Raw genomic sequence first — 16,787 nt, 5'->3', positions numbered from 1 at the left:
TTTTTTGATTGTCTTTGCTTTTCAGAAATAATCCTCTGTTTGTCTTTGATAACAGTAAGCATTTATTACAAAGACAGGTAATTGCACCTTTACTGAATTTCCCCAGCCAATAATCAGCGTTAAATTATCCTTCCAGCAAAGGCTGCAGGGATACATATCGGGGCGAAGGCTTATGTCATCTCGAGGCACGTTGGTAATTCGTTGCTTGGAAATCATGTCAAGTATCTTCACGCCCTGAAAGTTTAAATACAAGAGAACTTTATTCAGTATGAAAAACTCTTACCCACCAGAGCCCATTTTATTTTGCACAGTAAGACAGTCATAGCAGCTTATGGCACAAGTTGCAGGGTAGGGATGAAAGTGCCAACACAAATAGCTGTTGATACGAAGACCAATCTCACCCAGGAGGCGACAGGAGAAACGATGAGATTAGAGTGAGTTAAATATTGTAAATATGCATGCTAAATACAAAGATTTCATGAGTCAACAAGTGACAGATTAGCAATTCCAGTCATGAACCAGACCAGCTTGTTTAGGCTGGTGCTACTAGTGGAGAAGCAAAAGCATCTTCCAAAACATTCCCCATCAAGAAACAGAAATTTCCACCTCAGAAAATAACCGAAAAGATGAAGTAACAACAAATTAAGGTAAATGAAGACAATCTGTGCTTCTATAAAAATGTATTTATACTCTTATGTTGAAAGAAAAAAAGGAAACATACTTAAATGATGCTTGGTTTTATATGGTGTGATTTTTCACTGCCTCCTCAGGAAATATCTCAAACTAACACAACAAAAAGTTTAAAGACAGGAAGATTAAAGTCATTTTAGAGGGAGGGAGAGGGGGAAGAGACATCGATTGAATTTTTCCATACCATTTAGAAAATGTGAGCTATAACCTTTCTAGTAGCAAAATGGAGATTAATTTCATGTTAAATAATAACTTCTTTCTTTGTGATTTAAAAACAAAAGTTGCCAACATAAAACCAAGCATTTAAGTAGATATTTCCCTTAAGCTTGGTGAGCAGAAAACCACATCTCATGATCACAAAAAAGGGATGGAAAGGACCTTGAAAGGTCAGCATCCAGGATGCCATTCCACGTTTGGATTTTTGCAGTTACAAAACTGATTCAAAAGATTCCCCTGCTTGTTTCTGCCATGCCTGCTCTCAACCCCTCAAGTTTCTGTGTCCCCAGCTATACCAGTTCAACTGTTTTTAAGTAAAAGAATCTAAACACAAGGGTCATGATCTAAGCCAGATCTAAGCTAGAAGCTTGGTTTTCCCTCCTCCCCACCCTCTCCTTTTCTTAAAAAAGAAAATCAAACTCCTTAAATTTCTGTGATTCTGTAAATCTTTAAATCACAAGGAGCAGTAAGTAGTATGGAGGTGAACAGAAAGACTCCTATTGGCATCTTTTAGGTTAAAGGTCATCAAGCATCAAGGTTTCAAAACAAACAAAAAAGCCAAAAAGAAACATAAAAACAAAGCAACAAAAACTCGTACATGTCATCTGCAACGTACAGAGCCCAGATCTCAGGATGGCATAAAGAAGGAGCTTATGCTTTGTGTTTTCTAAACTCATCTCATAACGTTTGCAATCTTGTTTGAACTGCATTTTAATAAAGCTGTCTTTTATTAATCTCACCACTTTGTCTTTAAGTATGATTTCCAAATTAGTGACCCATATCACATCTCCTGTTTTTCAACAAGGCAGCAAATTGAATTCTATATGGGGCAGACAAGCTTACATTTAAAGTGGCTCTCCAACCAGCACGGTAGAATCCTCTATAGTTAAAGCATGCCATTTGCGCTGTAACTGAAAGGACTTCCAGTCTCAATTTCCTGTCATGAAGGAGCCTAAAATGTGTTTTTGTGAGAGTTAGGCAAGTTAATGCTGCTAAGGATTTGGTCCTCAGGTGTCTCAGTCCGTAAGACTTGTACTCTTTGTCATGGAAGAAGGAGAAGAGAGAAAAGTGGCAAGCATGGGAGCAGAATCAGACCCTGCCTAATTAATTGGAAGCCCATCTTGGAATGTCCAATGTCTAGCAAGCATGCAGACAGTGTGCAATAAAAAAAACAAAAACACATGAGAAAATAAGAACTAGATACAGACAGTAAATGGCAAGGCTGTAAATGATTTTCTCTGACTTACTTTGAAAGAAAAAAAAAAAAAAGGAACAAATACCTTGCTTGAGGAGAGAAATTTTTAAAAAGGTAAAGGGGGAAGGGACGGGAAAAGGCCAATAACCAAATATATTAATCTTTTGGAGGGCAAGTGTCATTTCATTTCTCATTGAAAGATAGGCCCTGACCATGGCTTTTTGTCTCTGACAGATGGCTCTCAACATTTTATTAGTATTCTGTGTTCTGATGTGACACATCATCTCTAGGGATAGCTCTCCTCAACTGTCCTATCTATTCCCTGCAGATTCACCTAGAATATATATTTTAATTGTATGGCTCTGAAAAAAAACCAAAACCTTCCAAAGGGTTAATGTTACGAAAATCAAGCACTTCCTTAAGTTATAGTGCTAATATATAGTCATTAAAGGGGAGCAAATAAACACAAAGAACACCGCTAACAATTTCATATCAAGCTGTTTTTAAATGGAATAAAAGAACAACGGCTTTAAAATATTTTAATAAATGCTTCCTTCCAGGAGGGAAAAAAGAAGGGAGAAAGCAAATGCTTTCAGGAATATCTTCACCACATTTTAAAAGAAAAATCTGGAATTTAGACATGATACATACTTAAAAATGTATCCCTCTCTGCTGAGCTTTGAAACACAGACCTTGACCCATCAATTACATATACACTGTTAGGTGAAATGCAACACTCAGCATGAAAGCAGGAGTTCCCTTTAAAATATGAATTACACTTATAGCAAAAAGGGCTTGTTTTCTCTTAAGTCTAGCCTTTTCAAGTAGCTTACCAAAATAAGGAATTATTACTATCATTTTTTATAATCTGCTACATTAGGAATATGTATTATGCTGTTAGTTCAATACAAATTTCAAAATTTAGGCTTTTTTTTTTGGGGGGGGGGGGGGGAGAGGGGGGAAGAGGGATTAGGAGGATTTTATACTTACAAAGAAGAGTTCACATTAGCATTCCTTCCTCAAGCAATTTGCTTCAACAAATCTCACTGGCCGAAACTCCGATATACAATAGGGTACAGCTGTGACTACCCCTAGCATTTGTATGTATGTAGAGCTGCTTTTCTAAATTCCTTCAGAAACTGCAAGTCACATGGAGAACACTGAACAGACAGCAATAAATGCAAACAGCAGGGCTCTCTATGAAGAAATCATATGTAAAGCACTTCAGTGCTTCATGTACTGGATTCTTCTAACGTACCAGTTTTCAAAGGAATATTTTAGCAATTAACACCATTTTAAAAACATTTCAAATATCAGTGTAAATCAGCAGTATTTCTGCTCATTCAAGAGAGGTGACAAAAACTTACCATATTATTGGCCCAAGCAATTAAATGTCCTCTCCATTTTATGTTTCTTATGTTTCCTTCCCCTTCATGTAAAACCGAAGGCTTCCATCTATTCATCCAGCCTCTCTCATATAGCAGCAACTGTGAAGAAGTGCAACAAGAAATATTTCTGTGACACAGTGCTATATGCAAACAAAGGAGTTTTTTCCTTCCTTATCTCTTACTCCACTTGCATTTGAGGGTAGGGAGAAATACACAGCTATGACAAAACAAAAGCAAACACAATCAAACACTTTCATATAGTACATTTACACTGACAATCCTACATACTAAAAAATCAAGTGACTTTCATGATTACATTAATCAGCAGCCTTCCTATCAAGTTTTTTTCAAATAATAGTAAATATATTTCTTTCCATTTGAAAGATAAAGCATGTAAGGCATTTGAGAACCTAACAGCACTTGTGACAAGAGTTAAGAAACCTAATAAAGAAACCAGGCTGTCTTACACCTATCCACTGATCTGTTGATAGGCTTTCTTCTCTCCAAAAAAGCAGGAGATAGTAAAAAACATCTCTTATGCTTGTGCTAGTCAAAATTATTGAAGACCTCCAAGCCTGAAGCCTTTCACTCGGCCCCATATGGAACTACACAGCCTTCAGTAGGGCTCTAGAGATGCTGCACGGTCCCACTCATGCAACTGCATTCACAACAAGCACTGCTGATTGTAAGACTTGTGTGATGGGGGATCCCAGGTTCTGCAAATATGGAAGGATTTTACAGTATCTAGAAAGCACAGACTATTTTTTGTAATATCTTGCACAGCAAAGAAAAGCACTACTACATGCAGACAGTCTGTGTGACAGTCCAACTTCTTTAGCGTTCCTGTGTGGTTTCAGGGAGTTATTTAACAGGATTAAATGACAGAATCACTTCAAGCAATGCAAAGCCCAGTGCTTGGAGGGGAACAGGAGTAAGGTACCAGTCCTGACAACTGTTGCCACAATACACACAAATGGAGATGCGCACAATGTGAACCCTAGCTCATAAAATGCAGAAGAACCATTAAGAAATGTAAAATTACAAACTGCAAGGACCTAATTTGAGTGACTATGTTGCTACTGTTCATATATGCTTTTTTACACCAGGCTTGTCTCCTCCACCTCTATTTGCATAAACAATGATAAGACACGAACTGTTTAAAATAACATCTTTTAATGAAGTAAAGGACTTTTGATGGTAATTATACTGACTGCTCATCTCTCCCACAGCCACAAGATGGCACCAAAAGACAAAGATTTTCTCCAAAAGTTTGAAGTAGTCACTATCCAGGTCTGTCTCACACTTTTGCATGGAGCACACAGCAGACATCAGAGCACACCTGGCCACCTTAACTCCACCTGAAATGACCCAGTGCCTTTCCCACAGCTCATGTGAAGGACTCTCTTTTAGACAGTCTCAGGGATTTTTCCACCCGTGAAAAGGCTATGCAATGAAACAAAACCCAAACTAATCAGCTCCCCTCAGAAGCTGAGGATGTTACTTAAAACTGAGTACCATGCTGATTCTGACTTTAAAATTAGTTTCTTCCAGTTCACAAACTTCTAAGGGGAAGCCACTCAGATGCTTCTTTCAATACAATCCAGTGGAGACAGCAGCAAATACATAGCATTTTCACCTGGACTTTCTGCACAAAGTTGCGAAAAATGATGTGGATGACGTGAAGTAAAACTGGCTGATATAAGTTACAGTAACCAATCTTTGTTCTGCTTATGACTTATGTGTGATTTATGTTTATTTAGCCTACAGAATCCAGCTGTTTCATGCAATGAAACACTTGCAATGACATTTTCCAGCTGTTTTGTTACTGTTCTTTGCTTGTGAACATCACGCTTTTTTCATGCCTTTCTACCTGAGTATGAAACTGAAAAAAACAACTGACCTGAAAGTGGTGAGGAGAAAATTAAAACAAAATCCTGCTTCAGCCTATGCTCAACTTTACACATGCTTAATTAAATTCTCAAACCAAGGACTATAGAAGACACCAGGCTGATCATGCCTGTAAAAGATGGAAAGTGAATCTGAATAACTGCAGCACCCCAAAATTCCCCAACTCACATCACAAAGTGCAATATAAGTGAAAGGATACGCAACATTATTGCTTCAAGACAAAACCATTTTCATCTCCAAACACACTTTACTACTTTACCTGCAGTGGAATTATCTCCCTTTTACTGATATGTGATTTATTTATTATTTCCTACAGCGACACCTGGAAACTGAAATACTGAACATACAACTTTGCTACTTGCTTTGGAACTGCTATCCACTGAACGCAGCCCTCTCAAAATAAGCAGACTAATTTATTTCTCAGTCTTCCTTTCTGTCTTTATAATGAAATATTTACTGCACCAGAAGGCCATTTAAAACTTCAATAGCAGCTAGACACATAACAAAAATCCACCATTCCTGAAGGGGTTCCTTCTATCACCTCCCACTCTTTTTGGGAGGTGAAAATATTTTAGGACTTTATTTCCCATAAATCCCCTATTTTGGCAGTCAGCATTCCCAGTACTTATATTTCAACAGCAGCCACAAAATCACTTTCTTGCATTCTGTGCAATAGAGTTTATACTTTCCTCTTTTTGATTTGCTCTGGTAAATCTTTCAAGTTCTTTGTTACAATCCAGTAGTGCTTAGAATGCACTTCCAGCACCTCTCGCACGTACCAGAACACGATAATACAGCTAAAACAAAATAAAATTAACTTCGACTGCAAGGGTCCCCACCCACATTCCTTCATGGTACATTGAAATCTTCCTGTATCTCTCTACTAATTTTTCTGTTGGTCTTAACTGCTTATGCTTATCTACTGATTATTGAGAAAAAAGACATATGGAAATGTGTGAGACGAGGATGGTGCAGGTCTTGGTTCTTTTTAGTTTTAAGGACAAGTCAAAATAATTTTAAAATTCTCTTGGATTAGTGACTACATCTCTCTGTATCTTTCACTACCATGAGATTAAACTCCTCTGAGAGCTCAAAACTCTATTTGTACTGTGCATCCACTAAAGAGAATAGACTAGTGCCTGAGTTTAATGGAGCCTATCATGCAATTAGCATTAACACTAATTGCATGTAATCCCAGCTTTTAAACTACGCACAGAAATTCTCAGTCTTCTGAATAGAGGACAATGACTGCAGTTTTGGTCATATCAATACAGTGAAATAATTCAATTTAACTTCATCCCACTACCAAATTGGAAATTGCTGAAATCAAAGATGTCTATTCTCACACCATTAAAAGTTTCAAAGTACAAGACTTTTCCTGTAGCACTGTGCACAGCATCATGTGTGAAGAACATCTCTCTTCTACTCCACACAATTGCTTTGTTTCAACAGTGCCTTCTCTGTAAAGAGCTGTAGGACTTTGCTGAAGCAAAAGGCTGAGACTTCAATATGTAACTGAAGTGCCACCCTTCCTTTTCCTACAGCAGCCCTGCTGGATTAGTTTTAACATTCAACGAAATAAATACCAGGAAAAATATTGTCCTTGTCCTGTTCTTTGCCCAAGTGTGACTACATGCCTACCTGTGGCATTTGTTCTGGGTTTTGGCACCTGCTTCGCCAGCTCTCTCCTCAGCCAGGCAAGATCACAAAAACCTAAAATGCTACTGCCATGGATGCAACTGATCACAATAGATATTTCTTGTTTTAAGCATAAAAACAACATTTACAGGCACAGCCGAGATTAACAGGTATCTGGGAGTAGCACAGAACAGCACGCCACATGAAGACTTACTGTTTAATCGTGCATCCCTAGGAAAATATATAGCCACAATAAAAAATTATCACTTCTGTGTGGAGCTGCAACGGGCTGGATGAGTTCAAACGAGGCAGAGAATATTGTAACCCTCAAGTTTTCAGCTGAAGATAGGTTCTCAAAATATCATTACCAATCACTGTTGTACAAGGGGCTGCAGTGTGGGTAGAGGGAAGCAGCACTGGGAGTCTGGGGAAACCGAACACGAAGGCAGAGACAGACACAGCTCTGGGAAGTGATGGCAATGGTGAGATGCAACACGGGAGCTTCTGCTGTACAGTTCACGGGCAGAGAAGCTAGAAATCTTGAAGAGTTCAATTCAAAAATAATGACACGGGACTTCTAGTAGGCTACATTGTTAATAACTCAGGCACTAGATTCCAGCTGTCGCCTATTCACAAATAGCTACAGACCTTAACACCCTTGGAAGCAAGTCCTGCAGCCTTGCAGGCAGAGCCACAAGTTCTCCCACATTTCATGTATTTAGATCCTCTTTGCTTGCCACCTCAGGCAACAACAACAAAGTTTTTTACACAGACTTTTGCACAACACACTACTATAGACTACCCACACGCAGGACTACAGGCGATCTCTTCTCAATTTCCACAAACAAAATCAGTCCATTACAGCACATGATGAATGTTTCTCTTCTTCTTCATTGTGAAAACCCAGCCTCAGTTAAGGACAAAATAAGCTGCTTATTAAGTAAATCAGACTTCATAGCACTACATCTCCAAGTCTCATCTGTTGAATAATACAGGATACATCTAGGCACCATACATCACAGCACGCAAATGTCAGACCTGTACTATTGTGGCTTGCTTGCTTGCTGCTACAGTTTGCTTCCTGTTTATGGTAAATTATCCAATGCATGGACAGAAATTGCCATAGTATTTACTCCTTCTTCACTTAAACCAGACCTTTGAGTATTTACTGACTGACATTTTATAGCTTACAAAGCAATCTGCCTTTCTTGTCTGGTACTCTTCCACCCAACATAATGCCAAACAGCTGACTATCTGCTTTCTAAAAATGGACTGTGCTGCAAACAGCATCCTGACAATTTAATAATTTGTCAAAGTAGTCCAACCAGTTATTATGAAGTACCTATCATAGGGTTCAGAGGTAAAGGTCATCTACTTACTCACAAAGCAAAGTGCTTCTGCTGACACTAAAAAGCAGACAATTAAAAGAAAAAAAAAATCTGAGACATTCCCTGGCAGACTTGACTTTAACATACAAATTCAACTATCCGTAAGGGCAGTTGCCGTTCCACAAGAATGCTGTTTCTCTTCCTGTTTGTGCATTGTTTGCAATTGCTATTCTTCTTCTGTGTACAGCATTGCTTTACCTGGAGTAAAAAAGGAATTTAGATCATCTTGTTTTGCCTCTCAGACAGGAGACAATGTGGGTCCAGCCCAGGCTTCTAACATTGAAATTTTATATCTGTTTTTTTTTTTTAAATGAGATATTTGCCCCAGGCAACACTAAATTCTCTCTGCTTTTATAACAGACAAAGAAAAGAGTCTGATGTTCAACCATGGGCATCTATATGCTCAGATGCTAATTCTGAGAGGATAAATTGGACTTCAGTATGTTGACATAAGTATCTGCATTTGAAAACCAGTTCTTACAATGTATTCTCTCCAGCAAAAGAAACACAGACTGCATTAAAGATATGCTTTTAAATATTTCCACCATACATATTTTATATACATGTATGATACACATACAGATAGATATGAAGATGTAACTACTTGCAGTCGACAGGTAAATTTTTAGTTCTATCTTGGTTCCCTAGCTCTGAAAATCCAGCTGAAATTGTTTCAGATCTGATACTCAAATCAACAATTATTATGAAAAATGAATACCCTATGAATGCATCCTCTGAGTTGCTGAATGTCCTCCTCCCCTACTGGTTTCAGGATTCATTTGCTGAATTGTGCTCGGTCCCCAACCACCATGCTGAGTAGAACCCATCCCCCCAAAACTTTAATAGCACAAATTCAGCAGAGTGACTTAATCACTCTAGAGAATTCATTCTTCTATGAACTTTACTAAAAAATCTGTCATGTCTAGTTATTGATCTTAATTAACATCAAATAGGGAGTGTCTTCAATGCCTCTGCCAAGAAGGAAACCTCCAATTGTCCTGCTCTCCGAAGTTATCTTTACACAAGAAGCAATACCTTCACTTTGGAACTGCAATAGCCTTCAGTCTTCTCTCTTTGGTGGTTCTGCCTCTTTAACCCTCTGGATAAAATGGATACTCCAACTCTGCAATAATGTTCATTTAGATGATGTGTTGGGAAAGACCAGCATTCTAATAGTTAAATAAAGAACACCTTGTTTTCAGCTTTACCACCCTCATTTTGTTGACTTTTACCCTGTTATTTTTTAAGATTAGACCCTTTTTTAAAAGGTAGAAGGTTACGGCCTTCAATAGCACAGTATTTGTCTTTTCCCTTGCTTTGAAGCTCTACTGTCTGCTCTGGACAGGAATGCCCTGTTATTTACAACATACAGTATTATTATTTCAGGGTTACCATCTTCTGCCAAGCCACCACAATGGTGCTGAAGTTAATTGCAGAGGTAACGGAAAGGGGAGCAAGGAAGTGCTTCTTTTGAGTATAGTACCTATTGCTTCTCACTGAGTTCCCATCAACATTTCTGCAATACCTGCCTTTATTCTAGGCACAGATAATGCTCATTCATTGAAAAAACAGAGCAAAAAATGCTTTTCCAGCCCAAAATAGAAGGCAATGGTACTATTACAGACTTAATGGAAGTTCTTTACTTTTAAAAACAAGTGTTTAATAAGCAAACAATTTAAATTGTTTAATTAGTTCATAATCCAGTCTAGGAAAAATGTTCTTAAAGGACTCTAGCATGTGCCTAGTTAAACATATGCCAGGTAGAGTTAAACTTCCAGCAATCTGTAATGATTTAAGCAGTTACCCCAGGGAGCACCGTTCTCAAGTCAGCTTTAGGTCAGGCTGCACTTCTAAGCCACAGCAAATCTTAGCACCACCCGATGGCTCACACTGCTCCCGAACACCCACCTGCCTTTGGAACCGAGCAGCTGTAACACGTGACCCCGAAGTACATCGCTTTGCTCCTCTCCCTCACCCTCTTTTCTACTTATTTTTTTTTAAAGACATCATAGCTTGCTATGAACTTGGCAAAATGCTCTGCAGTGGGTCTTTGAACTGGAATGCCTATTGTGCATACATTTCATATTATTATGATGAGCTGTATTTTTCTCAAAAAAATAATTAAGGAGGTGGTAACTTACAATTACAGCTCCCCACCCTGTTCACAGAAGTACTATAATTAAGGATCCTACTAAGGCAGATGCTTGTCTATAGAATTAATAAATTTAAGCAGATCTTTAAGTGCTTTCTTTATTTGAGACCAAACACAGCATTAAAGTTAGCAGGTGAGTACAGTTCTTGATTTCTGAGTGCAGATGTGGTTTGGCTTCTCTGTTTTATTTTGCTGTAAAGCAAAGTCAGCCTGAAATTCAAGTAAGAAATCAAGAACATCCTTCTTGTATCCTGTGACAACGTTCATAATGCAACTAGAGGGGTTTGAGTACACGACCAAATTCCTTTCTGGCTTGTTCCTTTTATCTGCTTTAAAGGTCTTAGCAAATGATTAAAAACAAAACAAAATTAAAAGGGTAATATACGTAAAGTCACCATCTCCCAAAGTAAGAAAAAACAATGATAGACCCCACAGCATTTGGGCACAGAATTCACATCCCTCACACTATTTTTGTGAATGCAGCTCGGGCAAGGAGCATAGCATGAGAACCTTAAGCAAAGCTTTTCTCTTAAGATTGATATAAATGAGGATAGCCTTATTTCCACAGCAGCACCACAATCTTGAATAGCTGTCTTACTGCAGCTCCATCCTCACCGCCTCTGTGCAGGTGGGGCAGGACAAGCAGTGTGCCTCGCACCACTGCCAGCTATTAGGCAGCTGAAATCTCCGTGTCCACACAAAAGCTTGAAAAGCAGAGAGACCTCAGGAGTTGAGCGTCTCCTGCCTGAAGGAGCTGGCACAACTGCACAACTTACAGGCATCAGGCCACAGCCCGAGGGGACGTGCTGCAGGCTCCCTGCTCCTGGCTCTCATGGACCAAATTCCCACTGCCTGATGCCCCCCACACAGCTCATTGGCTTCAGACTTAAGGAGGGGTATAAAGAGCAGAGATGTTTTTCAAGGCCTTTTTAGGAAAAAAAAAAAAAAAAAAAAAGTATCTTTGATAAACAGGTAGGCAAAATTTAATTTCCTGAATCTTTACAGAGCACTTTGTTGTCACCATTATACAAGTAAATACACTCCTTTTGGAGGAAGGGAGAAAAGAGGAGTGGTTTCTACCACACGGCTAAAAGGTTTTATTTGTTGGTTTTATGTATCAATAAAATCAAATTACAGGCGTCAAGGGACATTTATTTCAATGCTAAATACCTTATGTTAAGATGTCAATTAAAGTTTTCCTGAAGAGGAAAGTTCCTCAGCAAAAAATGAATGCATTAAAAATGAGTATACTATTCCCCAGAGGACAGAATATAAAACAACCTGTCAAGTAATCAAAGATAACCAAAGAGAATGTGTTAACTCCCTGATGTTTTTTTCTGTTCAGCATCAGGTGAATGTAAGCTCTTTTACCACCTGACGGAGCCCTGTTCTATTAATTCCCTGCCTCCCTCTTTCCATACCACTTCTATCAGCACTAAAAAGCTTCACAAACTGGTGGCTGACAAAGACACACACTGACTATGCATTCTTTTAAGGGCAACACCAGCTCCAACCAGCCTGCAAAAGCTGCCAAACATGCACGCTATTTACAAAACAAAAACCACAGCTATTCTTGGAAACATACTGAACTGTTTATGAAAATTTAGATGTATGGAGCACAAGTGTTTTACATTCAGTTTAATGTATCTGCAGGTGAGGACTGTTTACCCTTAATTAGAGAAGGCAACAGGAAAATTCCATGAATTCAAGAAACTGGTCCAAATCAAACTTATCAAATTTTAACTGAAAATATGCCATGTGATGCATCATACTTGTAGAGCCTGGAAACATCTGTACTCTGAAAAATCAGAATCACATCCTACACCAATAAAACGTCATAATGTGCATGTAAAATAGCAAACTCCTCAAAGAGAAGACTTTGATTACACAGATACGAGTATATAAAAAAAAGAAAGTGGGAGCTCTTCTCTATTCAGAGCTCTCCTGAATTACTACAAAAGACCAACATATACAATGTATATTATAAAAGACCAGTATTAAGGTCTAACTTGTGCTCCCACTTCAACAAAATAAAATGAATGTAAACGAATGTAGAAAGGCTACCCTAGGAAATACAAACGATTTTTTTTTTCCAGGCTGGAAGGCCAGAAGTATTTTGATTCTGAAGCTCTACTTGTTGCAACGTTTTTAACATAGTTAGTGCATTAATTTTTTCCTGCAATCTCAATTAAGAGTGTGGTACAATACAATGCATGAAGAGAAAGAAAAAGATGAATTCTTTGTTCTAGGTGTTAAAAAATCACAGATACAAGCCTTCTGAGCTGTTTTTAAAAGCTGCTTAAAGATAGCTCTTTACACTGGGACTGCTTACCTTTTTTCCTCCTGTTACAAATTGCTTGAAGTGAGATCTTACAAAATGAGGATGAACAGCAACAATCTGAGTATAAACAGGAGAAAAAAGATGATTATGACTCATATAAGAGTTTAAAAGGTACATTGTATCTTTTTTTTTTTTTTTAACTGGATAGATCTTTGCCAAATATCAAACATTACAGCTGAGTTCTGCCTCTAAAGTAGAGACCAGTTCTTTCAGATATCTCAGTCTGTTTCTTAGTCCCACTCATTTTTCCTAGAACAAAAAGAAAATTCTCCATATTGTAGCGCACGTGACATGCAAGATGCTGAGGGACACAATAGGCAGAACAACCACTTTTTTCCGTATCAGGCAGCAGAATAAGGTCCATTATAAGCACTGCAAGCATTCCTCTAAGCGAATCTTCTTTGGGACCTACCTAGAGGACAAGGCTTGACATTGCCACACAACTATCTTGTGTGTTGTTACACAGCTTAAATAGCCTCCTTACTTTGCCCCACCAAGCATCAGGCTCACGTTCCAACTGATAGCTGGGTCTGGTGTGTTGAATCACAGTGCAAAAAAAAGGGCTTTTGTGTTACATGTCAAGAGATACAGCTGTAAGAGTAGTACAGCAGTAGGAGCCAAGTGAGTTGCATCCAATGTGTGTGAAAACTTCATGAGCTCATTCTTTTTCTCTCCTCCAAGTGTGGATGCAAATATGGAAGAACCCAAGCAGCAAAACACAGTAACTTGCACACACCACCTTTTCTCCCATAAGAAATGCTTCTTGCTAAGAAAGCTAGATCCTCCCATATGTCTAATAGAGGCATTTTTTCAACAGCCAGCCAGCCACTTATCTCTACCAGAGTAAAACTGAATTCTTCCCTCCACAGAGAGTACATCAGCATCGCCACCCATTGCTCTATCCTGGGATAGGCTTAACGGATATGAAGTGGTTGCAAAATATTGACCTCACAGTTAGCAGAACCCTCGGAATTTATATCACACATCTACAAAGAGAGAAATAAGTTGAGACAGGTAACAGCTGAAACAGGACAATTTCTCTTTCACTTTGCCTTTTGTATTTGAAAAACTCAATAATACTTCTTACAAAACCTAGATCAGCTTTCTTCCTGCCTAACCAGATCAAAAGCTTTTATATTGAGATAGATAACTATTTTCTAGTGACTTGAATAACATTACAAGGAAGCAGTATTCCTCTCTCATTTAGATTCAATGTGACCTTTCTGTTATTAAAGACAACAACAACACAATTACTAAAGATTAAAACAAGCACTTACTTTAATAGGACAGTCAAACGTTTCATGAAACTCTTCCGCTGAATACAATCCAAACACCTGCACCTAATTTGAAAAAAAAAAAAAAAGCAACAAAAATATGTACCCAATAACCACTTGACAATTAAAGGTGAATGTAAAACACTAACAAGTAGAAGATTAGCGTGAATGCCAACAGCTACAACATTTTCCTGAAGTAAAAAGTCATATTTAACTATTCAGTTAATTGAGACATCTTCAACTTCTATTTTGGCTTATCTCTAAATATTTTCAGCAGTGCAAAAGGACTTATTTGAATCTTTTTTTTTTTTTTTCCCCTAAACAGAAACACAGAAATGACAAGTTCCTTTTGCTTTAGGCTGATCAAATCTGTTTAACAGATACTGATCTAGGTAAGGTATGAGCAACATAATAACATTCAGGGGAAGATAAATTAAAAACTCTTCCTTTCTGAGAAGGAACCGGAATATTTTTTCCCCTCCAAGCAATACAGGCTTTACATAAGAAAAAAGAAATTTGTGACAATAAAGCAAAACCAGCCTGAAAACCAAGTCCCATATGTTTCTTGGCATCCTCTGCTCCTCCCAGGTGCATTCAGTGCTACTTTGTTTTATTCCATGACCACTGGGAACGTCTCTCTGAAGATTGCTCCCTTCTCATCTATGTTGATGTCTTAGTACATTTAACAGTCAGCACTGGAGCTGTAACCGTAGACCATCAGAATATCTATCAGAATTAATTCTTCTCAAGAAGGCTCAACATGAATAAAAAAGTGTTTTTGTACTGTCAAGAGAATTAACGGATTTTTAAATGTTTTCTTCTCTTTATTTACAGAATTGGTATGGAGGTATAAAGTATATATATTACAAAAAAAAAAAAAAAGACTTCTTAGATGCTACGACCCCACAATAGGGTTTCTTCAAACTTTATGCAGGTGCAACGCTCTTTTGGTCTAGTGTCTTGTCACGCAACACTCCGTTCCTTTCCCTGATTCTCACATGAAATGGTGACAGCTGATTTCCTCCAGAGCTCAGGAGTAAAGTAGGGCTGAAGACTGATGGCTAGGGATTAGTAATTGATATACTAATTATTATTTCCACAGGGATAATAAATGGTTTGCTTTTACATGATGATTTTAAGAGGTTTGCACCCACTGCCAGAAGCCTCAGCAGGGATGGAAGCTGCTGGCGGGAGAAGGGAGGGAAAACAGCATCCCAGGAAGCAAGTCCATGGAAAACTGTATCTGACAGCAAATCCACTTTAGAAGGCTCCTGGACAGGCTTGGTCATTCAGCCTTAGTTTCTGGGAGAGGTAATCCCTTCAGTAATTCTGCTCTACATGTTCAGCTAGTTGGACTAACTACGTGTTGGACTAACTACAAGATTTAAATCCTCTTTTAACTCTATTGTGTTCTCTTTCTCTCCAGCCCCACTGCGACTACTTGAGTTGGAAGGGGTGGGAGGACAGCTACAAAAAAAAAAAAGGCAAAAATATAAATCAAAAATCACTAGAGAAAGATTTGCAGAACAAAGCCACTAAGTCCCAGTAATGGGCCACAGAAATAAAGCTTAATGGCTCTGCGAAAAGATCAATTCAGCTATCAGAGGATGAGAACCCAGACAACCAAGGAGACAGAGTTAAAAATTAGAGCCCAGGTAAACTACAAGAGGAACTAAGCCATCCTCAGATTGGCTCGAAGTTTGGCAGTGGTGGTAAGCTAAAACCATCCCACAGCACCTCATCTCCCTTTCAAGCTCGTCTCCTGGATACATTTCCGAAGCAGCATTATCAGCTCTGTCCATTACTCATTAGTGACTATACAGTCTCTAACAACATGCTTTACAAATACTGCAGCATGCGCTGCGTGGGGCTGAGCTACTGCTCCAAAGGATTGGAAAATCAATATTTGGAGACAGTGAGATGCATCGCAAAGCTGTGATTATGTAAGCCAACCAAAGGGTTATGTTTGAGTTGGGCCTGGCTGTGAGCCTAGAAAACCCTCGGGCTGATGTCTAGAGGATTTTGTTTTCTGTGTTTTTGTTTTCATCAGTTGGCACAGTGTACCCAGTGCAACAGACTAAACAAAATAAGGTGCAGAGGAAAGAGAAAATACAAGGAAAGGAAGGAGGAAGAAAACTAATAAAAATGGTTAACACGCAAGTCTAGAAATTCCAGGAAAGCAACATTCTCAAAAACATCTCTCCAATAAAAAACAATTAATATTGACATTGGTGCCTTCAACATTTTCCTAATAATGAATCGAATGCGGCAATAAGATGTTTCTTTAAGAGTTTGAAAACAAAATGAAGCCAGTTAACTAAAGAGGATAAAACAACTCAGCATAAAATACATGTTATCATGTTTACTCTAGGGACACCATATAACAGTTTATTACTTCTTAATGTCTTTTATTCTTCAGAGAGAAAGTGATTCTTTTGATATTACAAAGCTATATTGGATTTATCTATTTCTACTTTCTATCCCCACTCAGCTCATGATATTTTTAGGTAGCTGGAAAAAGGATTTCATGATGAGAGCCTGCTGTATTTTGCCAGCCCTCTCCAATTTTAAATACCCAGGATTCACCACTCCTGTGG

At 38.4% G+C, this 16,787-nt stretch overlaps 1 protein-coding gene across 4 annotated transcripts in view; it reads right to left on the bottom strand.

Moving 5' to 3' along the window:
• VPS41 (VPS41 subunit of HOPS complex) overlaps positions 1–16,787 on the bottom strand; it is a gene marked incomplete at its 5' end in the record, with an annotated part of 109,148 nt that overhangs the window by 47,995 nt on the left and 44,366 nt on the right. For all 4 annotated transcript variants that reach the window (XM_084509809.1, XM_084509812.1, XM_084509810.1 and 1 more), the window contains 4 exons: positions 88–234; positions 3,469–3,588; positions 12,908–12,973; positions 14,194–14,256. In XM_084509809.1, coding sequence (XP_084365935.1) covers positions 88–234; positions 3,469–3,588; positions 12,908–12,973; positions 14,194–14,256 — 396 coding nt within the window. The remainder of the gene's footprint in view (positions 1–87; positions 235–3,468; positions 3,589–12,907; positions 12,974–14,193; positions 14,257–16,787) is intronic.

The sequence above is a fragment of the Aythya ferina genome (genome assembly GCF_964211825.1).
Source record: "Aythya ferina genome assembly, chromosome: 2".
Classification (NCBI taxonomy): Eukaryota; Metazoa; Chordata; class Aves; order Anseriformes; family Anatidae; genus Aythya; species Aythya ferina.
The sequence above is the reverse complement of the archived record's forward strand: the minus strand, read 5'-3'. Positions and strand labels throughout refer to the sequence as shown.